This window comes from Drosophila arizonae, chromosome 3 (genome assembly GCF_054131065.1).
Source record: "Drosophila arizonae isolate 15081-1271.41 chromosome 3, UAZ_ARI_1.0, whole genome shotgun sequence".
Classification (NCBI taxonomy): domain Eukaryota; kingdom Metazoa; phylum Arthropoda; class Insecta; order Diptera; family Drosophilidae; genus Drosophila; species Drosophila arizonae.
The window spans coordinates 11,750,031-11,771,156 of NC_142923.1; the positions used below are offsets into that span (position 1 = coordinate 11,750,031).

Genomic DNA, 21,126 nt, shown 5'->3' on the forward strand with positions numbered 1-21,126 from the left:
TGTAGTGCTAACTGATTGATGATGTCTGTTTGATTGGCTCTACTCTATCTGATTGATGGGTCCATTGCCTGCCGATTGACAGAATTACTTGAAGAATTACTTGACCATTTACCAAGTTGACTAACTGACTGCTTTACTAGATTCTGAAGTCCCTCACTAAAGAACTATATGATTATTCACTGGCTGACCTGCTGCTTGAGTATTAGCTGTCTGCTTTAACAATCTGATTGATATACTGACTCATTGGCTAACTAATCACCTACATGATTGATTGACATGATTTATTGACTAGCCGGTTTACTTATGCGTTGCCAAGTGATTGACTAAGACTGAAACACTAAATTTATTTGACTGACTCATAGGTGCTGATTATGAACTGTTTAGTTGACTGACTGACACTCTGACCCCGTTTCTGTTCAGCTATTTGATTGATTGACTGCTTTGCTGATTGATACACGCAATTACCCACTCAATATGAATTAAACTTCATTATGAAGTTCAATTCGATATAAACTTTGAAGTTTTTCCGCTCATTGCTGTCCACTTCGAATCCCGTTCGCACTTGACAAAAACCCAATTTCAGTTGATAATTAAGAACTTTTCAAGCACTGTTAACTGGATGTGTTTGTATGTTTTATTGCGACTAATGGGAAAGAAATAGAATTAGAGAAGACTCGGAAGTTGCAGCATCGTTCCGTTAGTGTCCGTGATCGTGTTCGCTGCTCTTCTTTTGCGACTTGTGCCACTTCTTTTTGTGCTCCTCGCCGCCCTTTTTGCCGTGCTCCTTTTTGTGGCCCCACTTCTTGGCCTCCTCGTGCTTCTTCTTGTGGCCCTGGTGGCCCTTTTTCTTGTGGCCCTTTTTGCTGTGACCCTTTTTGCCATAGTGCTCGTTGTGGCCGCCCTTTTTGTGCTCGCCCTTTTTATAGCTGCTGCCCTTTTTGTGCTTTTTGCCCTCCTCGAAGCCGCCGTGCTTCTCCTCGCCGCCCTCCACATGATCCTCGTCGTAGTATTTCTTTTCCTTTTTGTCCTCGTTCAATTTGTGCACGTTGTGCTTGCCCTTGATGGAGTGTCCCTTCTTGTAGCTGCCGTGATCCTCGAACTCGCTGCCCTTTTCGCCCTTCTCGCCCTTCTTCTTCTTCTTGTGGTGGCTCTCCGAGTGCTTGTGCTTCTTTTCGTGGCCCTCCTCCTCGCCGTGCTCGCCCTTCTTGCCCTCCTTGTCGTGGTGGCCCTTCTCGCCCTTCTCATGGTGCTCGGCATGCTTGTGACCCTTTTTGCTCTTCTCGCCATGCTCCTTGTAATGCTCACTGTGCTTTTTCTCGCCCGACTCCGATTCACCCTCCTCGCCATACTCCTCGTGCTTCTTCGACTCGGCCGGCTGCAGGTCATCGAAGTGGGCGTGAAAATCGAGCAAGTCGCTGCCAGTCAACGGCTCGCCTATCACCATGGCATTGTCCTGCCTGTAGGGATAGGGCAGGCTTGTCGTCGCCGCGAAAGCCGCAAGCGTTGCCAGACATGCCAGTTGCCAGGATATTCGACTTGGCTTTGTCGCCATCTCTTGCCTCGTTTTCGTTGTCCTTAAAGGCTTTGAGCTGCTGCTGCTCTTGCTGCTGCTGCTGCTGCTGTTGTTGCCACGCCTTGTTGTCGTTGTCTGGTGAGCAGCTCTCCAGCAACGCTCGCTTTTTATGTGACCGGACACCCAGCCAACGGCCACGCCTCATTTGCCCAGCTGCCCGGCTACCCGGCTGCCTGGCTCTGCGGCTGATTTGGCAACATTTTCTTTGAAACGCACTCGAGTCGAGTTTAGTCGTCGTGCCTAAGTGCATAACGCTGTTCCCAAAGCAGCAGCAACAGCAACAGCAGCACAAAAAACACCCTTGCACAACAAATGGCCAACTTCTTGCGGTTTACTCTTGCCACTTTTTGTTTTGGCCAGAAAACAAGCGACTTTCGTTACGTTCGCTCATTGCAAAGGCATTTCAACAAATGACCAAAAGATCGACTGGTCGGAGATGGACAGAGCTAACAGTAGAAGTTGAGTCAAATATACTTATGTAAATTTAGTGTGTATATAATATGGAATATATATAAAATATTATGCAAGGGACACATTTAAGGCACCAAATGCCTTACTTTTGGCTCATTTGAAGAGAGTCTGCTAAGTAAATAAATATTTTGTAATTATATGTATATTATATTATCAGGCCTAGGTCATTGGATTCTTTTCGAATATTTTTTAAAATTGTATATAATTGTATTTGTGAAACTTGTTGACGGTACTTGAGAGCTTAAATGAAAATAAAAATAATATAAAACCTTAAATCTTGTACAAATATAGGAGTAAATAAATACATAAATAAATATATAAATATTAAAAAAAATGAATTTAATTTTAAAATAGGTGAATCAATAAATCAAATAAGTAAATAAATAAATCAATTAAAATAATTTAAAAAAAAAAACAATTGTAAAGAATATATATGTATAAATAAATAAATAAATAAAAATAAAATAAAAACATAATTTCATTTAAAAATAGTTAAATAAATAAATCAGTCTAAAAAAAAATAAATAAATAAAAAGAATAAATTAATTTAAGTAAATAAATAATTTGATTCATGAATTATTAATAGTACATACATTAATTAATTAATTAAAGAATATAAATGATTTGATTCATGATTTATTAAAATTACATTAATTAATTAATTAATTTAAATAAATAAATAATTTGATTCATGAATTATTAAAATTGCATAAATAAATAAATTAATTTAAGTAAATAAATAATTTGATTCATGAACAGAAAGGTGTTTAACTATTTTACGCGAATATCTCTATTTATGACTTAGTTAAATCCCAAAACTTACCTTAATTTCCCCGCTCAATCTGGGTATCCATCTCTTCTTATATATTCTCTGTGCCTCAGCAACCTCCAAGCTAAGCTGTGCGCAAACGGAAGCTAAGCCATATTCAAAAGTTCAGAGCTCAATTGGCGGCCTTTGCCGCTGAAAGGCCCGCTCCTAGCCGCCTATTCGCCCAGTCGCCTAGCCGCCATTGCCACCTGCATTGTCCTAATTGCCAAAGGGGCTAGGCAGACAAATGAAATATGAATGTGTGCTAAGGCTCACACACACACACACACACACACACACACACACACACGCACACACAGAGCCATACACACTCATAGTGGGCCGTGTCAAAGGTTAATTACGCATGTTGCAGCTCGCTCGCTTACCTTGCCTCGACTCGCCCTTTGTTGCTCGCTTCGCATCGTCCTTGGGCTTGGTCCGTAAATCGCTTAACGCACACTCATATGCGTGCGTGTGAGTGTGTGTGCGTGGGTGTTTGCTTAAGCCATTTCCGGTTCGATTTTACCCATTGCTCAACGCTCGTTCGCTAGCTTGGGCAGGCAAACAGCGGACAGCCGGACAGTCGGCCAGCCGAACAGCAGGTTGAAAGGACAAACATCTTTGTTTGGTTTCATATGCTAATCCTTCGAGCTGCGTCATAAATCATCCTTGTCCATGCGACACAGAGACACACGGACGAGCAGACAGTTTCTCAATCAGGAATCAAGGCGACGAGCTCTGCCCAGCCTAAAAGCTTCTCTTTTGTATTATTGCCGGCTGAGCAGCGCTGCAATCTGCCGGGATTTGCGGTGGCTGCTGATGCTGCCGCCTCTGCCCCAAAACAAAGCAATAACAAGGACATGAATATAACAAAAGCATACAGAAGCAGACAACGGCCATCACCTAGCAGCAGCAGCAGTAGCAGCAGCAGCCAGCTAACAGATTCAACTTCAGCTTCAGACCCAAAACTTGCAGTCAGGCATTGAAAAGTGTTTTTGTTCAACATGCAACTGGCAACGGCATATGTCTGTATGTATTTGTGTATATGAGTGTGTGTGTGTGTGTGTGTGTGTGTGTGCCAGCCCAGGTGAGCAGTCAACAGCTCAAGCCCTTCACAACTTCTATCTGGCTGTGGTTGTTTTTGTTATTGTTTTGGAATTGCCTCGACAACAACAACAACAAGAACCAGCAACAATCCCACATGGCCAGTGGGCAAATGCATTAACGAAAGTGCTTGAGGGGCAACCGGGGAAGCAAAGACGACGCAGAGGCAAAGGTGATGGCTAAGTGCAGCAGCAGCAACAGCAGCAGCAGCAGCAGGAGTCCTGCCCTGGCCTTCCGTGTGGCATGGAGTTTGCCTGGTGGCCTGGTATCAGCATTAAGAGATCATAATTCATATAGCTCGGCTAATAATTCAGTTAAGTTGAAATGCGCAATACAGACGCAGCAGCAGCTCCTGCACACACATATTCATACATTCACACACACACACTCTAACACACACGGTCATATAATTTGATTACCCACCCCTTAAATGCTATTGTGCTGAGACTACATTGTGGAACCAGCTGGAACTAGTGGCAAATTGCTGAAACCAATCAAATTAGTCAATAGCATTAGGAGCATAAGAAAATTAATATATAAGAAGTTAATAAAGAATAAATATATAAATAATTTAATAATAAAGCTTTATTCAAAAAAAAAAAAAAAAAAAAAAAAAAATTATTTATAAAAAAGGTAAGAAAGACCTCGAAAGCTTACTATAATTAATAAAGAATAAATATATAAATAATTTCATAATGAAGCTATATTTTTTATTTAAATAAAAAAAAAATCTTAAAAATGATATATAAAATGATAATATGTACTTAAATAAAATTGGCTTTAAGGTAAGAAAGACCTCGAATAAGAACTTATATAATATTATAATTTAAATGGAATCTAAAGCTTACTATAACTTTAATTTTTAAAAAGCTAATTTATTACTAAATATATTTTAAAATTGTTAATTCCATTGTATAAATTGTAAGACAATTGATAAACAAAATTATTAAAATAATAATAATAATAATAATATTTATTTTCTTATCAAAATGTCATAATGTTACAAAATATGATATATTTTAAAACAGTATATAACACAAATGTAAAACACAACATTTTGGAATACTGAAATTTAATAAAAAATAAAATAAACATACAAAATAGAATCAAATTAAGTTTGTATGATAGTTTTGGTATGTTTAAATTAATAGTTGATGCTATTAGCTTTATACACATTAGTACAAATTTGTGTTAATTGTTAAAAAAAAAAAAAATGAACTAATTTAATTTATTTTCGTATATTTCGTTGCTAACCTAACTTTAATTTTATTTAGTTTTTCTCTAAAAAAAAAGAAAAATAAATAAATGAACTAGTCTCAAAGCTAGTTCCAACAAAGAGACAGCAGAGAAAATAGAGAATAGAAAACAGAAAATAGTTCATTTTGGCAGGTGTCTGCCCATGGAGCTGTTAGTCCAGGGAGCTTAACTTCATTACCCTGTTGTTTGTTGCTGTTGTCTGTTGCTGTTGTTTGTTGTTTGCTGTGGCTTGAGAGCATTTGGCCAGGCTTAAGCCCATTTATGTGTGTGCATTTTAGTAGATTGCCAAGATAAAAGGCACACCCACTTCTATGCATAAAAGTTGAATTTTGAATATGTGAAGCACTTTTTGCAATTAGCTGGCATAATGAATGCTTAAAACTTGTGCCTGCCATTTGCCAGGAAATTTGATAGGAAATTGTCGAGGGGTCGTAAATATGCCAATACGCTCGCCTCAATGAATCAATGAATGTGTCAATGATTAGCATAGTGGACGCACACACAGGGCGCACATATACAATGACCAATGATAGCGCAAATGTAAATATTGCACTTAGGCAGACGACCTGCTGCTGCCGCTGCTGCTGCATCGGCCCCCCAATGGACCAGCAATAACAGGCTAATGCAACTGCAATGTGTGGCCAACAATGGGGCGGAGGTTAAGCCGAAGTCCTGTTGTGCTATAATCAGGCGAATGGCTGCCAATGGACGCACACACACAGAGATAGAGAGAGAGAGAGAGAGAGTGAGAGAGAGAGCTGGCCCATTGCAGTTAATTTATTGTGACCAATATAACGCCCCAGTATCCGTGCAAGGAGCACAGAGACAATGATGCTGCTGCTGCTGCTGCTGCCGCTGCTCCTCGGGGCTCCTCTCGGCGCATGTAAATTGAAAATTATGGCAATGCGCAACAAGATTAGCCCAGACAGAGTACAAATCCCCATCCTGCCAAAATTCCCAGCATCTGTGCACACATATCCAAAATGAATTTATTGACGCTTGCCCTCGCGAAGCACTCGCTGCGTAAACTGAATGAACGAGTGACCGCACCCCACACACCCAAAGTTATGACTTAATGTATTCAGTTATGGACAGCACAAGATATGGCACACACATAACTCTGGGTACGAGCGGGGTGCTACGAGTGACATATGAACATACATATGCATGTGCATACACAAAAGTTCTTAACTAGATGAGCGCACATAAGCACACTGCCTCATAAACATATGCAAGAGCTTGATAAAATATGAGTGAATTAATTGAATTTCAAATGAACTTAAATTTATGTGCAAATTTAAAAATTTAAATTAAGAATATTAGACTGAAGAAAAACTTCTTGTATATATAGAATATAATATTTATTTTAGCTGTTAAAAAAATGTTAACAAAGAAAAGTAAAAGTATTATAATGTATACAGTTGAATTACCAACAGAATATAAGTTTTTAATATTTTTAATATTATTTTAAATTCCAATTGGCAATTCCATCCAGCGCCGCAAGCCAAAGAACAGTTTGTGGGAAAATATATAAATTACAGTTCATGAAGTAGAGTTTAGAACTCATAACATTTAGCAAAATTTTAGATCATAAGAGCAGTTTGAAAATGTTCTACTACCCGAAAACTAAGCATATTAAATACATATGAGAGTTTTATACTTCATGAATAAAAAACTTGCTTTGCTGTTTATAATCTCTACTTAAAATAGAGCAGAAAATAGAAGAAGACGAAGAAGCAGAAGCAGAAGCTTAAGTTGAAGTTGAAGTCACACTTAACGTCCAAGGACAGTGAGGACTTGACAGAGCAGATGCATAGATACCTGATATGTCAGCCCCATATATACATATATATGTATATCTGGGCAATGTCTGTTTGTCTATCTGTCAGTTGCAGCACTCGAACACTCGAAACTTTTACCAACAGTTGCCACTCTAGAAAATTTCTCTGCGCCGTTTTGACACAGAATCCGACACTCAAGTCAGGATGAGCAGAGCGCGGACAAGGATGTGGACAAGTGCTTGGTGTTCATTGGCGCAGCGCACTCATACAGAGTGAGTGAGGCAGCTGCACAGAGAGTTAGTGACAGAGAGAGGGAGAGCGGAACTCAGTGCTGAGGCAGCCAAGTGCAGCCAACTTTTCAGCTTGCCTTATTATGCAAATGCCTCGACTGAGCAGCCAGCTCTATCTATCTATCTATGCACTATCTATCTATATATATCAATGCTATATACACACACACATATATTTATATATATATATATAGCTGCATGCGAACGTCATCGATTTATAAGTTATGCAAGCGCCGAACCCGAACCCACAATCACGCTCTAAGAATCTGTCCGTTGACTACTTTGTAAGCAATGGTTTACTGTTGTAGCTGCTGTTGTGGGTTACAGGGATCCCCTTGCCACACCTACCGCCCTAGCTCATCGCCCACCGCAATCAGCAATTTTTTTATATTTCTTCTTCCTCGTTTTTAGTTTTTTTTTCTTTTCCAGCAAAAATCAATCTCTTGGCCCCGGCTCGCTCAGCTTCCAATTAGAATGCAGGTTTGTGCTGTGTTGCATTGTTGTTTTTGTTGCCCCTTGCAGCTGCTGCTGATTGGTTGCACGCAAACAAAAAGAGCCAAAACTATAACAAACGAAAAGCATATAACAAAAACAATAATAAAACGGCAAAAAGAATAACAACATTGTTGTACAATAGCCGTACATATAGATACATATATATGTACATATCTTTTTGCAATGCGATTTTTAATCAAAATTTTTGCTATCGCGTCAGCCGCAGTTAGATAAAAAACTAACAACAAATTCAAAAGAAAACAAATAGAAATTAACAATAGAAGCGTATTTGACTTCGAGATACTCTGTACCATAGATGTTAAGTTAATAAATATCTGGAGTTTATTTACTATATATCTTTAAAAAAAATGTAATTTAATATCTTAATTTAATTTTGCATTTCTTGATAATAATTTGTTAAATTATCCCACACTTCTGAATGTTTGATAAAATAAAACCAAATGACAAATTTTATAAATAATTATTTTATATTTAATTAACTCTAATAATATAAAATTGATATAAATAATAAAAGAAATCAGAAAATAGATCTTAAATTATTTTACTACAATTTTAAAATTAATTTGCACATTTCTTCTAATTATTATTATGGCTGTTTTATATTTGTATTTGTTTAATTTTTATGATTTTAATACTTTAATTTTCTTACATCATATTTATTTATTACTTAGTTATTACTTAGTTAAATAAACTTATTTTAATTATAAGCAATACTACATAAATTAATGTAAAATAATAAATTTTCTAAAAATTAAATAATAATCAAATGTTGATGTTTAAATATGTATATTATTATCATTGATTTCATTTTAGTTTTCTTTTTTTTATTATTATTAATTTTGTATATGTTATCTCAGTTTATTTCATTTCTTTCCATATTTATTAATTAACATTTTTTATTATGTGTATACATAATTTGACCATTAAATACTTCATTCGTTATCTCCGCATTTCGATCATTTCTCTCTCACTCTCTCCCTCTATCAGTAACTTATCTCAAACAGCATGGCAACGCCGCCTCATTGTCTGGCAACTCTTACTCTGCCAAACCAGCGCTGAAGATCATTGTGAAAGCTCTCCCCATACAATATCGATAGCAGCAGCTCACAACTCACTCGCGAAGCTGCCAACGCTTGAAAGCTTTCGGCGAAAGCTCAAGCGCGTGTGCTTGATCATTGGATCGACTTCCAAACGACACATTGGAACTTTTCGAACTTCGAGCGACAACTTTGCTGTCGCAGCTGCTCAGTCGGTTTTAGTTCTGTTGGAGTAAAGCAGCAACGTTCGCAAGTTGAACGTCGATACAGAAAAGTAAGCACAAAGCAAACAAGTAGAGAAAAAAAATGAGAGAAAAAAGAAAACAGAAAAATCTAATTTAAATTCAGCTCAGTACTTCTGAACAATTATTAAATCATTCAAATAAGGCTGTACAATAATATTTAACTCAACTAATTATTGAAGGCGGCAAAAAAAGTGACAAAAAATTGAGAGATACCAACATGCAATTAGCATGCATATTAGATAATAAATGCGGCCATACCACCCATATCAGAAAACACTGGAAACAAAACTGCATAAAAACAATGCAACATCCAAAGTGCGCACAAAATAATTGAATGCAAAATATTTCTATTTGCGGAGTGGAAAAATATTTGTCAAGTCAGCTGACCTTACGCCCGTGCTAGAACGGCCCCGGGGGTCTTGTGATCTAAGCGGCTTCCGATTGGAGTTGTGCTGCAGCCGCGGCGTTGCTTCACTTCTTCGCAAAGAACGCAGGCAACTCCCATAAAAAGAAAACGAATAAAAGCAGACGGCAAAATTCAATATGGTGGCTCGACTGTAGCGCACTTGTAGAGCTCGGTCTGCATTTTTCCAGTTGTGCTGTCAGCTGACAGCATGACAGTAGTCTTGTGATCAACGTCAAAAGACAATTGTCAAAAATTCGAACTCGAATGCGAGAGTCGACGTTGTGAGCGCGGGCGCTCGCTCTCTTCCACTCTCTCTCCCTCTCTCAGTGTAACTCTAACTCTAACTCTAACTGGTAGATAACACATCTGACCCGCATACAGTTTTTTTTCTGTTCTCGTATATCGTAATAGCAGCTGAGAAATCAGCCACAGCTGTGTTGTTAATTTTTCGAATTAACTTTTAATTGGTTTGTCGTCTCAGCAGTTACTCGCGCTGTTCGAAAGTTACTAAGTTATCAATATCGTGGAAGTCGTTTTTCGAACTGCTGCAAAGCTTTGTCACGTGAAACGAAAGCTCTGCAAACTTTTATTCATTAGGCATTTTTTCATTACTAAAAGTTGTGCTTAAAAGACCTTTAAAAAAATATAACCATTTTTTACTCGAAAAATCCCTTAAAAATATAACAGTGAGATATTTATATACATTTAGAGTATCTTAATAATTTATTTTGAGTTGGCCTTAAGCATGTTATTGGTTGTGCGCCTCACATGCGCTCTATGTGTCAGCTGACAGCGATAAGAAAATTTTCAATTCCCCTTATCTTATATCTTTTTTTTTAAATTTCAATTTTCCTCTTCGTTTCAGTTGTAGAGTCGAAAATAAACCAAAATGTCCAACTTGAAGCGTTTCGATGACGAGGAGCAAGAGTCCAAATATGGACGCGTCTTCGCTGTCTCTGGACCTGGTAAGTATTGCAAATAAAATTCTTAAAAAAAAAAAAATTAAATTAAATCATTTAAAATCTATTTTCTACTCTGAACTTCAGTCGTCACGGCGGAGTGCATGTCTGGCTCTGCTATGTACGAGCTGGTGCGTGTAGGTTACTATGAGCTGGTGGGTGAGATCATTCGTCTGGAGGGTGACATGGCCACCATTCAGGTGTACGAAGAAACATCCGGTGTCACGGTCGGTGATCCCGTGCTCCGCACTGGCAAACCTCTTTCCGTTGAATTGGGTCCCGGTATTATGGGCAGCATTTTTGACGGTATCCAGCGTCCTTTGAAGGACATCAACGAGCTCACCGAATCCATCTATATACCCAAGGGTGTGAACGTGCCTAGCTTGTCCCGCGTGGCTAGCTGGGAATTCAACCCCTTGAACGTGAAGGTCGGCTCCCACATCACCGGAGGTGATCTCTATGGTCTGGTTCACGAGAACACACTGGTCAAGCACAAGATGATTGTCAACCCACGCGCCAAGGGTACCGTGCGCTACATTGCCCCATCCGGCAACTACAAAGTTGATGATGTTGTTCTGGAAACCGAATTCGATGGTGAGATCACCAAGCACACTATGTTGCAAGTGTGGCCCGTGCGTCAGCCCCGTCCCGTCACCGAGAAGCTGCCCGCCAACCATCCCCTGTTGACCGGCCAGCGTGTGCTCGACTCGCTCTTCCCCTGCGTCCAAGGCGGCACCACAGCCATTCCCGGTGCTTTCGGTTGCGGCAAGACTGTGATCTCACAGGTAAATGAAAAGATTGCCAAAGCGTTGTAATCATTGCTCACTCACTCTTATACACTTTACAGGCTCTGTCAAAGTACTCCAACTCCGATGTCATCATCTACGTCGGTTGCGGTGAGCGTGGTAACGAGATGTCTGAGGTATTGCGTGATTTCCCCGAGCTGTCTGTTGAAATCGACGGTGTCACCGAGTCCATCATGAAGCGTACCGCTCTTGTGGCCAACACCTCCAACATGCCTGTCGCTGCTCGTGAAGCTTCTATCTATACTGGTATCACTCTATCCGAATACTTCCGTGATATGGGTTACAACGTGTCCATGATGGCTGACTCCACCTCTCGTTGGGCTGAGGCTCTGCGTGAGATCTCTGGTCGTCTGGCTGAAATGCCTGCCGATTCCGGCTACCCCGCCTATTTGGGTGCCCGTCTCGCCTCCTTCTACGAGCGTGCCGGTCGTGTTAAGTGCTTGGGTAATCCCGAGCGTGAGGGCTCCGTGTCCATTGTCGGCGCTGTCTCACCCCCTGGTGGTGATTTCTCCGATCCCGTTACCTCCGCCACTCTGGGTATCGTACAGGTGTTCTGGGGTCTCGACAAGAAGCTGGCCCAGCGCAAACATTTCCCCTCCATCAACTGGCTCATTTCCTATTCCAAATATATGCGCGCTCTGGATGACTTCTATGACAAAAACTTCCCCGAATTCGTGCCACTGCGTACCAAGGTCAAGGAGATTCTGCAAGAGGAGGAGGATCTCTCTGAAATCGTGCAGCTGGTCGGCAAAGCGTCGCTGGCCGAGACCGACAAGATCACCCTGGAAGTGGCCAAGCTGCTGAAGGACGATTTCTTGCAACAGAACTCCTACTCGTCATACGATCGCTTCTGTCCCTTCTACAAGACCGTTGGCATGCTGAAGAACATCATCGACTTCTACGATATGGCTCGTCACTCTGTGGAGTCGACAGCCCAGTCTGAGAACAAGATCACCTGGAACGTTATTCGCGAGGCTATGGGCAACATTATGTACCAATTGTCATCGATGAAATTCAAGGTACGTACAATATGAGTTCGATATGTTCGACTCTAAACTAATATGCCAATCAAATCATTGCTTTGCAGGATCCCGTCAAGGATGGTGAGGCCAAGATCAAGGCTGACTTCGATCAGCTGCATGAGGACTTGCAGCAGGCCTTCAGGAATCTGGAGGATTAAAGCGCGTTGTCCGTGCTTTTACAAATCTAATCTAATATTGTTATGTAGTTAACTTTTAAAAAAACAATTTGCGTACAGTCCGTACCGAAGTACCGTCAAAAAACAACTATTCCGTGCAACAACAAAAGATTCCAAACGTCCAAAAAAAAAAAAACAACTATTGTTAACATTCCTTTTTGTTCCAAAAAAAACCCCCAAGAACAACAAAAAAAACAAATATAGCCAGCGAGATGAAAACATTCCGGCCCGCGGTTGCTTCTTCTTACCCCGCCTCTCGGCCCTTAACAACAGCAACAACAACTAACTAACGTCCTTCTATGTACTTCCATTACCAATACATGTAAACACGCATACACACAAGTCCATACACACACACACGCGCACACACGTACACACGCAGATACAAATGCATGCATAGTATTATTGTTTAATGAATGGAAATTCTTTTGTTTATTTGTGAAAAAGTCATGTTTTCTCTTTGTTTGTTAAACTTATGTAAATATTAAAAGTATGAAAAATTAAATGTACGAATAAAGTGCAAACAACAAATACATTTAATGTAATTGAAAGCAGACCTATCTCTCTCTCTCTCTCTCTCTCTCACTCTTAATCTGGCTCTCTGTTTCAATGTTGCTTTCTCTCACTTTCGCCCGACTCGCAGATTGCGTAACGATGTCGACCAAAGCAGCTGTGGGTGTGGCACTCAGTGAATAGTTAATATTTAGTATTAGCTAAATAAGGCACAGCTTAAGTTAAGTAGCATATTATACCCTGTACATATCTATGTGGGGTATATAGGTCATAGGCGAAGGTTTGCCTTTGCTTCTAGCCATAGTCTAAACATTGACCTTATGCAACTTGTTTCTTAATTGTTATTAATGTTCAACTCATGCCATTTAAACTAGGTCTCTGAGCAAAATAATAAACTATAATAGTTGTAGATACACGAACAAATATCTAAAACATTCAAACTACTTTATGATTTGGGAGACTTATCTTCGACTTTTATATTTGTAGACCTCGATTAGGTTCATTGAACATGTTCTAAGTTTTGTATACGATTTTCAATGAAGTCCCTATTAATATGCAAATTACTGGGTATTTAATGAGTCTAATTTGGGAAAATATTAAATTTTCTATATTATATTTACTGAGATCTAAGAAACCCAGCAAGAAATTCCAATTTAGGAATTTTGTAAAGCATTTTAATTTAATATATGTTTACAATCCGTACAGTTTGATTCATATTTATTATTATTAAATTAATTCAGTAATTAAAAAAATAAAAATAAAAAATAATTAATTAATTAACAAATGTATTAGAAAGGCATATGAATTCATATGAATTGTGTCCTGATCTATGTTTCTTTGTAAAGATAATCACATTTAAATACAAATGAACGAAAAATTTGCCTGAAATGCTAATTTAATTCATGAGATTAGCATAGAGAAAAGATTTTAAAATGCATTCACTAGAGAATAGAACTAAAATTTACAGTTCGTGTTAAGCAAAAAGTTGCAATCAATTATTATTATTTTGTGTTGTTGTTGAATTTAACCAAGCAGTCAAATAGTTTTGTTGTTTTCAATTCAATTCAAAAATTGTTCAGCACTTCCTCTTTCGTTGATCGATTGCATGCAGAAATAGTATAAATTCTTGTAATTTCAGTCTTTCGCATAAAATTCTCAGTTCGATTTCGTTTGGTTTAGTCTATTTCTGAATACTCTACCAAAATGAGTCTTCGTAAATGTCAGTGTAAAAAGATATTCCCCATTGTTAGGACACTAGAGGAGGCGACAAACACCTCGTTCATCAGCGAACGGACTTCTTCGCCGATTGTTGCGCTCCATGAGGACGCATCGGAACAAGGATTGAAGTCCTATCGCACGGCAGACTCTGATGACGACGCAACACCCGCGACTAGGCATGATGAGCATGTGTCGCGAAAAGGATGCGTATTTGGGGTCTCCGGTCCGGTGGTCAACGCGGAACAGATGTCCGGCTCGGCCATGTACGAGCTGGTCCGCGTGGGCCACTATCGCCTGGTGGGCGAGATCATCCGACTGGAGGGCGACATGGCCACCATACAGGTGTACGAGGACACCTCGGGCGTCAGCGTCGGCGATCCCGTCTATCAGACCGGCAAGCCGCTCTCTGTCGAGCTGGGCCCCGGCATAATGGGCGCTATTTTCGATGGCATTCAGCGACCGTTGCGCGACATTAGCGAATTGATGAAATCCATTTACGTGCCAAAAGGTGTCGATGTCAACTGCCTCTCGCGCTCCGCTGAATTCGAGTTCATTCCGTCGAAAAATATACGCATAGGCGAGCCGATCGTTAGCGGCGACATCTACGGCACCGTCCAGGAGAACAGCATGGTGGAGCATCGCCTAATGATCTCGCCACGCAGACTGGGCAACGTCACCTACATCGCTCCCGCTGGCAACTATAATATCGAGGAGACGGTCATCGAAACGGAGTTCGATGGCCAGAAAACCCAGCACTCGATGCTCCAAGTGTGGCCAGTGCGAAACAGTCGGCCGGTTATCGAGAAGCTGCCGGGCAACCATCCCCTCCTAACCGGCCAGCGTGTCCTCGACGCGTTCTTTCCCTGCGTCCAAGGCGGCACCACAGCCATTCCGGGCGCCTTCGGCTGCGGCAAGACTGTCATCTCTCAGGTAGGTGAAGAGATTATCCAGCTAATGGACTCATTGCTCTCATAGTATATTAAACGACAGGCACTGTCCAAGTACTCCAACTCCGATGTCATCATCTACGTCGGCTGCGGCGAACGTGGCAATGAAATGTCCGAGGTGTTGCGAGACTTTCCCGAGCTCAAGATCGAGGTGAATGGTGTCAACGAATCCATAATGAAGCGCACTGCCCTGGTGGCCAACACCTCCAACATGCCCGTGGCTGCCCGGGAAGCGTCCATTTACACTGGCATCACTATATCCGAGTACTTCCGTGATATGGGCTACAATGTGGCCATGATGGCCGACTCCACCTCCCGTTGGGCCGAGGCTCTGCGTGAGATCTCAGGTCGTCTGGCTGAGATGCCTGCCGATGCGGGCTACCCAGCGTATCTGGGAGCACGTCTGGCCTCCTTCTACGAGCGAGCGGGCCGCGCTACGTGCCTGGGCAGTCCGGAGCGTGAGGGTTCCGTGTCGATTGTCGGCGCTGTTTCGCCACCTGGTGGTGACTTCTCCGATCCCGTTACCTCGGCAACATTGAGCATTGTGCAGGTGTTCTGGGGTCTCGACAAGAAGCTGGCCCAGCGCAAACATTTCCCCTCCGTCAACTGGCTGCAGTCGTACTCGAAATACACGCGAGCGCTCGACCAGTACTATGAGGAGCAGAGTCCCGAGTTTGTGGAGTTGCGTGATACGGCCAAGCAAATACTGCAGGAGGAGGATGACCTGTCCGAAATAGTGCAGCTGGTGGGCAAAACGTCGCTGAACGAGTCCGACAAGATTACGCTGGAGGTGGCCAAGATGCTGAAGGATGACTTCCTGCAGCAGAACTCGTACAGCCCGTACGACTGCTACTGCCCCTTCTACAAGACGGTGGGCATGCTCAAGAATATGATCACCTTCTACAATCAGGCCATCCAGGCGGTGAAGAATACGGCTGCACAGGAGATGCATGTCACCTGGGGTCACATACGGGAGCAGTGCAGCGACTTGCTCTACGAATTGGGCACCATGAAGTTCATAGATCCCAAGGAAGGCCAGCAAGCCGTCGAGGAGCAGTTGGAGAAGATCTATGAGAATACTATCAAGGCTTTGCAAGATTTGGAAATCAATGTAGCGTCACTCGGCTAGTATTAATTCCCAAAACTGAATTAAAATTATAGGAAATAATTGAAAATTTTATAAGGTTATGAAATTTATGATGTATATTTATTTTATGAATTATTGTTTTCTAGAAAGTTTCAAAACATTTCCGTATATGATTTACTATAAAAAAAAATTTTTTTTAATTTTAATTATTTATTTATCTACACAAACAAGTATATATTCAAAATATTGTAATACAATTTATTAAATATGCTTACATAGATATAAACTTTACATATTTTTCACAAAACTTCACCTTCACCAACAGGCTTATACTATAGTCCACGTTTTTTTTTTTTTTTTTCATATTTCTTCGAAATTAAATTTGTATTTAAAAAGCATTTAATAATATTTTTAAAGTACACTTAGCACCTAGAGAGCTCACGCTTTATATAATTTTCACTTGGCGCCCCGCAAAACATTCGCCAAACCCCACTTTAGCTAATTTCAGCTTAAGCCACACTTTAGCTTTTTGCATCCTGTTATTGCTCTTAGTTTTATTGTTCGCTTTTCTGCCACCTTCTTCTTCTTTTTGGCGCATAGAAGTCAGCTTCAGAATCGGAATCAGCGTTAATCCTTTTACCCGTTTGCCATGTTCCTGTTTGGCGTTTTTGCTGGCAATGCTCGATAATTTGCGCAACGGCATCCAAATGTCGACAAAATTCGTTGATTTATACGAAAAGTTTATTAATGCGCTGCAAGAACGAACGATGGCGGCTATGCGCGCCACGCCACGCCTACCGCCCAACGCTTGCCTCTGTCAGTCACCCAAAAGTCAGCACACAAAAATTGCAAAGAGAGATCGATTTCGATTCAATTAGTGGAAATTAAATGTAAGTATATATGTATATGTATATATGTGTGCACCCACACATATGCGAATGCATGTGTGTGTGTGTGTGTGCTTGCACGTTTGACTTTGCCGATAAACCCCCTCTGGTGCTGGGGGGAGGCGTGGGTATTGGGCGCTGGGCGGTTAGGCGTGGCAGGCATTGCGATGATTACATTTCCGCATTCGACGCTCGGCACCACAGCCAAGTAACCAACTCAGCCATAAAATGAGCGCAGCAGAGAGCTGAAGAAGATGAAGAGAGAGAGAGAGAAAAAAAGTCGAAGCAAGCCAAAAATCAGTTCAATTGCAAATTGAAAATCCCCTTACAACTTCCGTTTCCGCTAGGCGAGCACTGAGAGCGGGCGAAGGACAGAGTGAGAGAGAGAGAGAGCATGCTAGCATGCATGTGTATGTGTATTTGTGTGTGAGACGAGCCGCTCGGCTGCCATGACAAACGTGGCGTATGAGCAATGCTCACTAATTGGCCGCCGTTCGTTGCCACAGTCTGTGGCACACTAGTCCGCCTCCTGCCAACCTACTAGTGAGTCCGCTGCTCCTCTTCGCCTGCTCCATCTTCTTCTTTTACGTCGTCGGCGTCGTCGTTGCCATTTCGAGTTTAAGCTGTACGCTTGAGTTGAGCCCTAATGGACGCAGCTGCAGCATAGAGCTGGACGCGTGTACTATTTGAACTCCCGACACGAATCACGCACGACCTTAAACGATATATTTGAAAATGAGAAACGTCCAGTTTGTTTTTTGACCAAATTTCATAAAGAAAAGTAATTAAAATTAGTATTTTTATTTTCAATTAATCTTATTATATTAAAGGCGAAACTGTATTATTACAAGTAATTTTTAACTTATTTTTTATTTTTGTTGTTTTTAAAAATTGATTAATGTTAATTATTAAATATTATCCATTTTACTTTCAATATATGTATTTTATTAAATGCAAGAAAAATTACTTGTAAAAGAAGAACATATCTTAGATAAATATTTTAGTAAACAAAGACATTTTTAGGATTGATCCCAAACAAATTCAACACGCGCTCCACTCCAGCTGGGAAGCTGCGTCACTCGGCTGTCGGAACGTTATTGCATAATTTGAAGGGGTTAAGCCATTGAGCTTTAATGCAAAATTTCAATTGAACGTCAAACAGTCAATTCGCTTTAGCGTCGATAATCGTAAAAGGATAATGGCGCTAAAAGCGCATAAAAAGGCGCCGAGCCAGCTTCAGACATCGTCGTCCCAAGGACCCGATGCGCACCCTAGTGCTGCTTGCATTTGTGTTTGTATGTGTGTGTTAATGGCTATGTATGTGTCTGTGTGTGTGTGCACTCAATTAAGGGATTTTTCGGGCGCAGGCTAACGGCCGTTGATGCTAGCTATTAGATAAACCTAAAGCTGTGCAAACCCCCGACGATTTCCTTACACACACACACACACACGCACATGTGCAAACATCAGCGAATAGCAAAGCAAAAAATAGGGGGGGGGGGGAGTAAAGAAATTTCATCATAATATGAAAAAGTAAACGGACCAAATCAAAAACAAGTTGTATGCTTTAGTCTAGCTGATGTCTGCTGAGTGGATCCACATGATATGTGATTTTAATTTTAAATGTATTGACTAAGCAATTAGAGCGGAGAACTGCGCCAGGAGGGAAGCGTAGAGGGAAGATATCTAAGAGAGTAGAGTAAAAAGTGAACAGCAAATGCCTGATAGCAGTGAGCTAACATAGTACTGTTAAGGTAATGTAAGTTGCCATAATTATGTTAACTGCTATATATGTATTTCACTAACTAAGCATATCGGTTTACAAGACTCTGTAATTGTCTTTAAAAAAAAAAAAGTCAAAAGTCAAATTTAAAAATATAAGATATTATAATGCAACTTTGCTCAATTTCTGTTCTACTAAGTATGTAAAATAAACTGCGAATCAAATACCATCAAAACTCTTTCATAAATACATGAGCAAAGTACTTCACCCTTTTCCTATGTAAACTTGGGCTTTTATATACCCATATACATACATATAAAAGATATAATCTAGATAAAAAGAACGATAATAACTATTACCGTTATTCATAGTTTACGCATGATATAAATGAAATGTTTTATACTGCCTGGCCGAACGATTCGCTCTTTGGCCTCAGCTTGCCATTGTTGTTGTTGTTGTCGTCAAATGGCCAAAAAGGAGAATATCATAAGCAGATGCCAAGTCCTTTAACCGGGGTGTTAGCGTCTTTAGCGACTGGGTTTTTGGTGACGGCAACTTAATTTGCAACTTATACGCAAAATCCTTTTGATTCTGTTATTTTTTGAAACTGGCGAGAGTCCCATGTGTTGTTTGTTGTTGTTGCTGTTGCTGTTGTGCCTGCTGCCTTTGCTTTTGTTATGCTTGATGACGATATGTCCTTTTGCGCAGATTTACAACGCCTGCAGTTATTTGCCAAAGTTAAGCGAACCTTTTTGTTTTGTTTTTTTTTTGTGTTTCTTTTTCTTTTCAGTGTTCTTTCTCGTTTTGTTTTGGGCTTTGCTTTTGCCGCTTAGCTCTGCGTGCCAAAAGGGTCCTGTCGCTCATTGTCCTTTTTGGCTGTTGTTGTTGTTTGATATGCTTCTGATTAAGGGAATTTAAATTAAGCCTATGCAAATGCGCCGCTGGCGGTTTTTCAGCTGCTGTCCTTTGGTATTGTTGTTGCAGCGCGTGTACCCTATTTCGAGTACTTGCCACACACACACACCTCCTTTGCTCCACTCGCCCCCCCTCTTCTTCTTCCCTACTGCTGTTGGAGTGCCCAAAAACTTGCCACGCCCTCTCCATATATGTCATGCAAAAGTTTAACCATAAAAAATTTGCCAACTGGCAGCTCGCAGCAGCCGTAGACAATTGGCCTATCGCTCCTTCATTCACTCAAGTTCTCGCTGACAAAGTCCTTGCCACGTAGATAATGAAATTGTTGTGCGAAGCGAATAAAAAACCAAAAAAAAAAAAAAAAAAGTAAAGCCGCAACAACAACAGCCACGTAGCGGAAGAGCGAAAAGTTTCGCTCTGTTCATCAGGCAAGGCAAACATTTTAAATACAAAAGGATATGCGTGGGCAGACGGCATATCCTCCATCCAGCGTTGCCACGGCTCGCTCGATCCTTGGTCTACGCCAGCCGCAGTGACATTGACGAAACGCTTGAAATTTACTGCGTTCCATTTTCGCTTTACCCAGGACAAAGCGAGACTCCTGGCCCATGCTTCACGATTTTTCTTAAATTTTTAACATCCTTAAGGAGAGTATAATGACTTTTTTATGAAGTATGCGGCGGTGTGACGGAAGTAATTTTAATCTTTGATCAATTTAAGTGTACTTAAAAGATTTACACTGAAAATATATAGTTATATTGTGTGATATTACATTGAATATAAAAAGTCCTTATCGATATTAGCTGAAATATTCGCAGAAAGCAAGAAGTTGCATTGTACAGTAGAGCTGTTGTATAAATCATCGATTATTATATTTATAGATATTTATAAGAACAATTATGTGGTTTGTTTATGATATGACGAGCTTTCAGTATTTTACTTTTAAACTATCTCCAAATGACTATTTCAGACTGGGTATTGCAACTACATAAATAAATGTATATTAACATTGATCTATTATGGTTATGTATAGCCTTTAGACAAATCATCAATTGCTTGTTTTTAGGAAAATCATCAAACATTTTCTCATTTAAAGTTTCTTCCTTCTCCCAATCTATTTACAAATATTTTTCCTTTTTTTGTTTTTCCCTATAATATATGACTATTAAGGCTACTTTATCATATGTCTGGCCATTATATCATACAAATACTTTGTAAGGTTCTATAATATTCGGAAATAGTTCACATATCATACGACGACCTTATCATGTAGTTACAATATCCTTTTCTATTCCTTAATTTATTGTATACTTCTCTCCTCTCATATAAGTCTCACATGATCCCTTATACTACAACTACTATTCATCTATCATATGGTTGCAATA

At 40.3% G+C, this 21,126-nt stretch overlaps 3 protein-coding genes across 3 annotated transcripts; 2 read left to right on the forward strand and 1 right to left on the reverse strand.

Moving 5' to 3' along the window:
- Positions 1–697: 697 nt before the first annotated feature.
- On the reverse strand, positions 698–1,638 carry LOC108609664 (uncharacterized). Its single transcript, XM_018001388.2, has one exon. The coding sequence runs from the start codon at positions 1,550–1,552 to the stop codon at positions 698–700; it is 855 nt and encodes a 284-aa protein (XP_017856877.1). The 5' UTR covers positions 1,553–1,638.
- Positions 1,639–8,951: 7,313 nt separating this feature from the next.
- Vha68-2 (Vacuolar H[+] ATPase 68 kDa subunit 2) lies at positions 8,952–13,005 on the forward strand. Its single transcript, XM_018004298.2, has 5 exons — positions 8,952–9,111; positions 10,354–10,453; positions 10,535–11,232; positions 11,295–12,272; positions 12,341–13,005. Exons 2-5 carry the CDS (start codon positions 10,378–10,380, stop codon positions 12,431–12,433), a joined length of 1,845 nt encoding a protein of 614 aa, XP_017859787.1. The 5' UTR covers positions 8,952–9,111; positions 10,354–10,377; the 3' UTR covers positions 12,434–13,005.
- Positions 13,006–13,146: 141 nt separating this feature from the next.
- On the forward strand, positions 13,147–16,422 carry LOC108611578 (V-type proton ATPase catalytic subunit A-like). Its single transcript, XM_018004297.2, has 2 exons — positions 13,147–15,112; positions 15,173–16,422. The coding sequence occupies exons 1-2, from the start codon at positions 14,168–14,170 to the stop codon at positions 16,256–16,258; spliced, it is 2,031 nt and encodes a 676-aa protein (XP_017859786.1). The 5' UTR covers positions 13,147–14,167; the 3' UTR covers positions 16,259–16,422.
- The last annotated feature ends 4,704 nt before the right edge of the window (positions 16,423–21,126 follow it).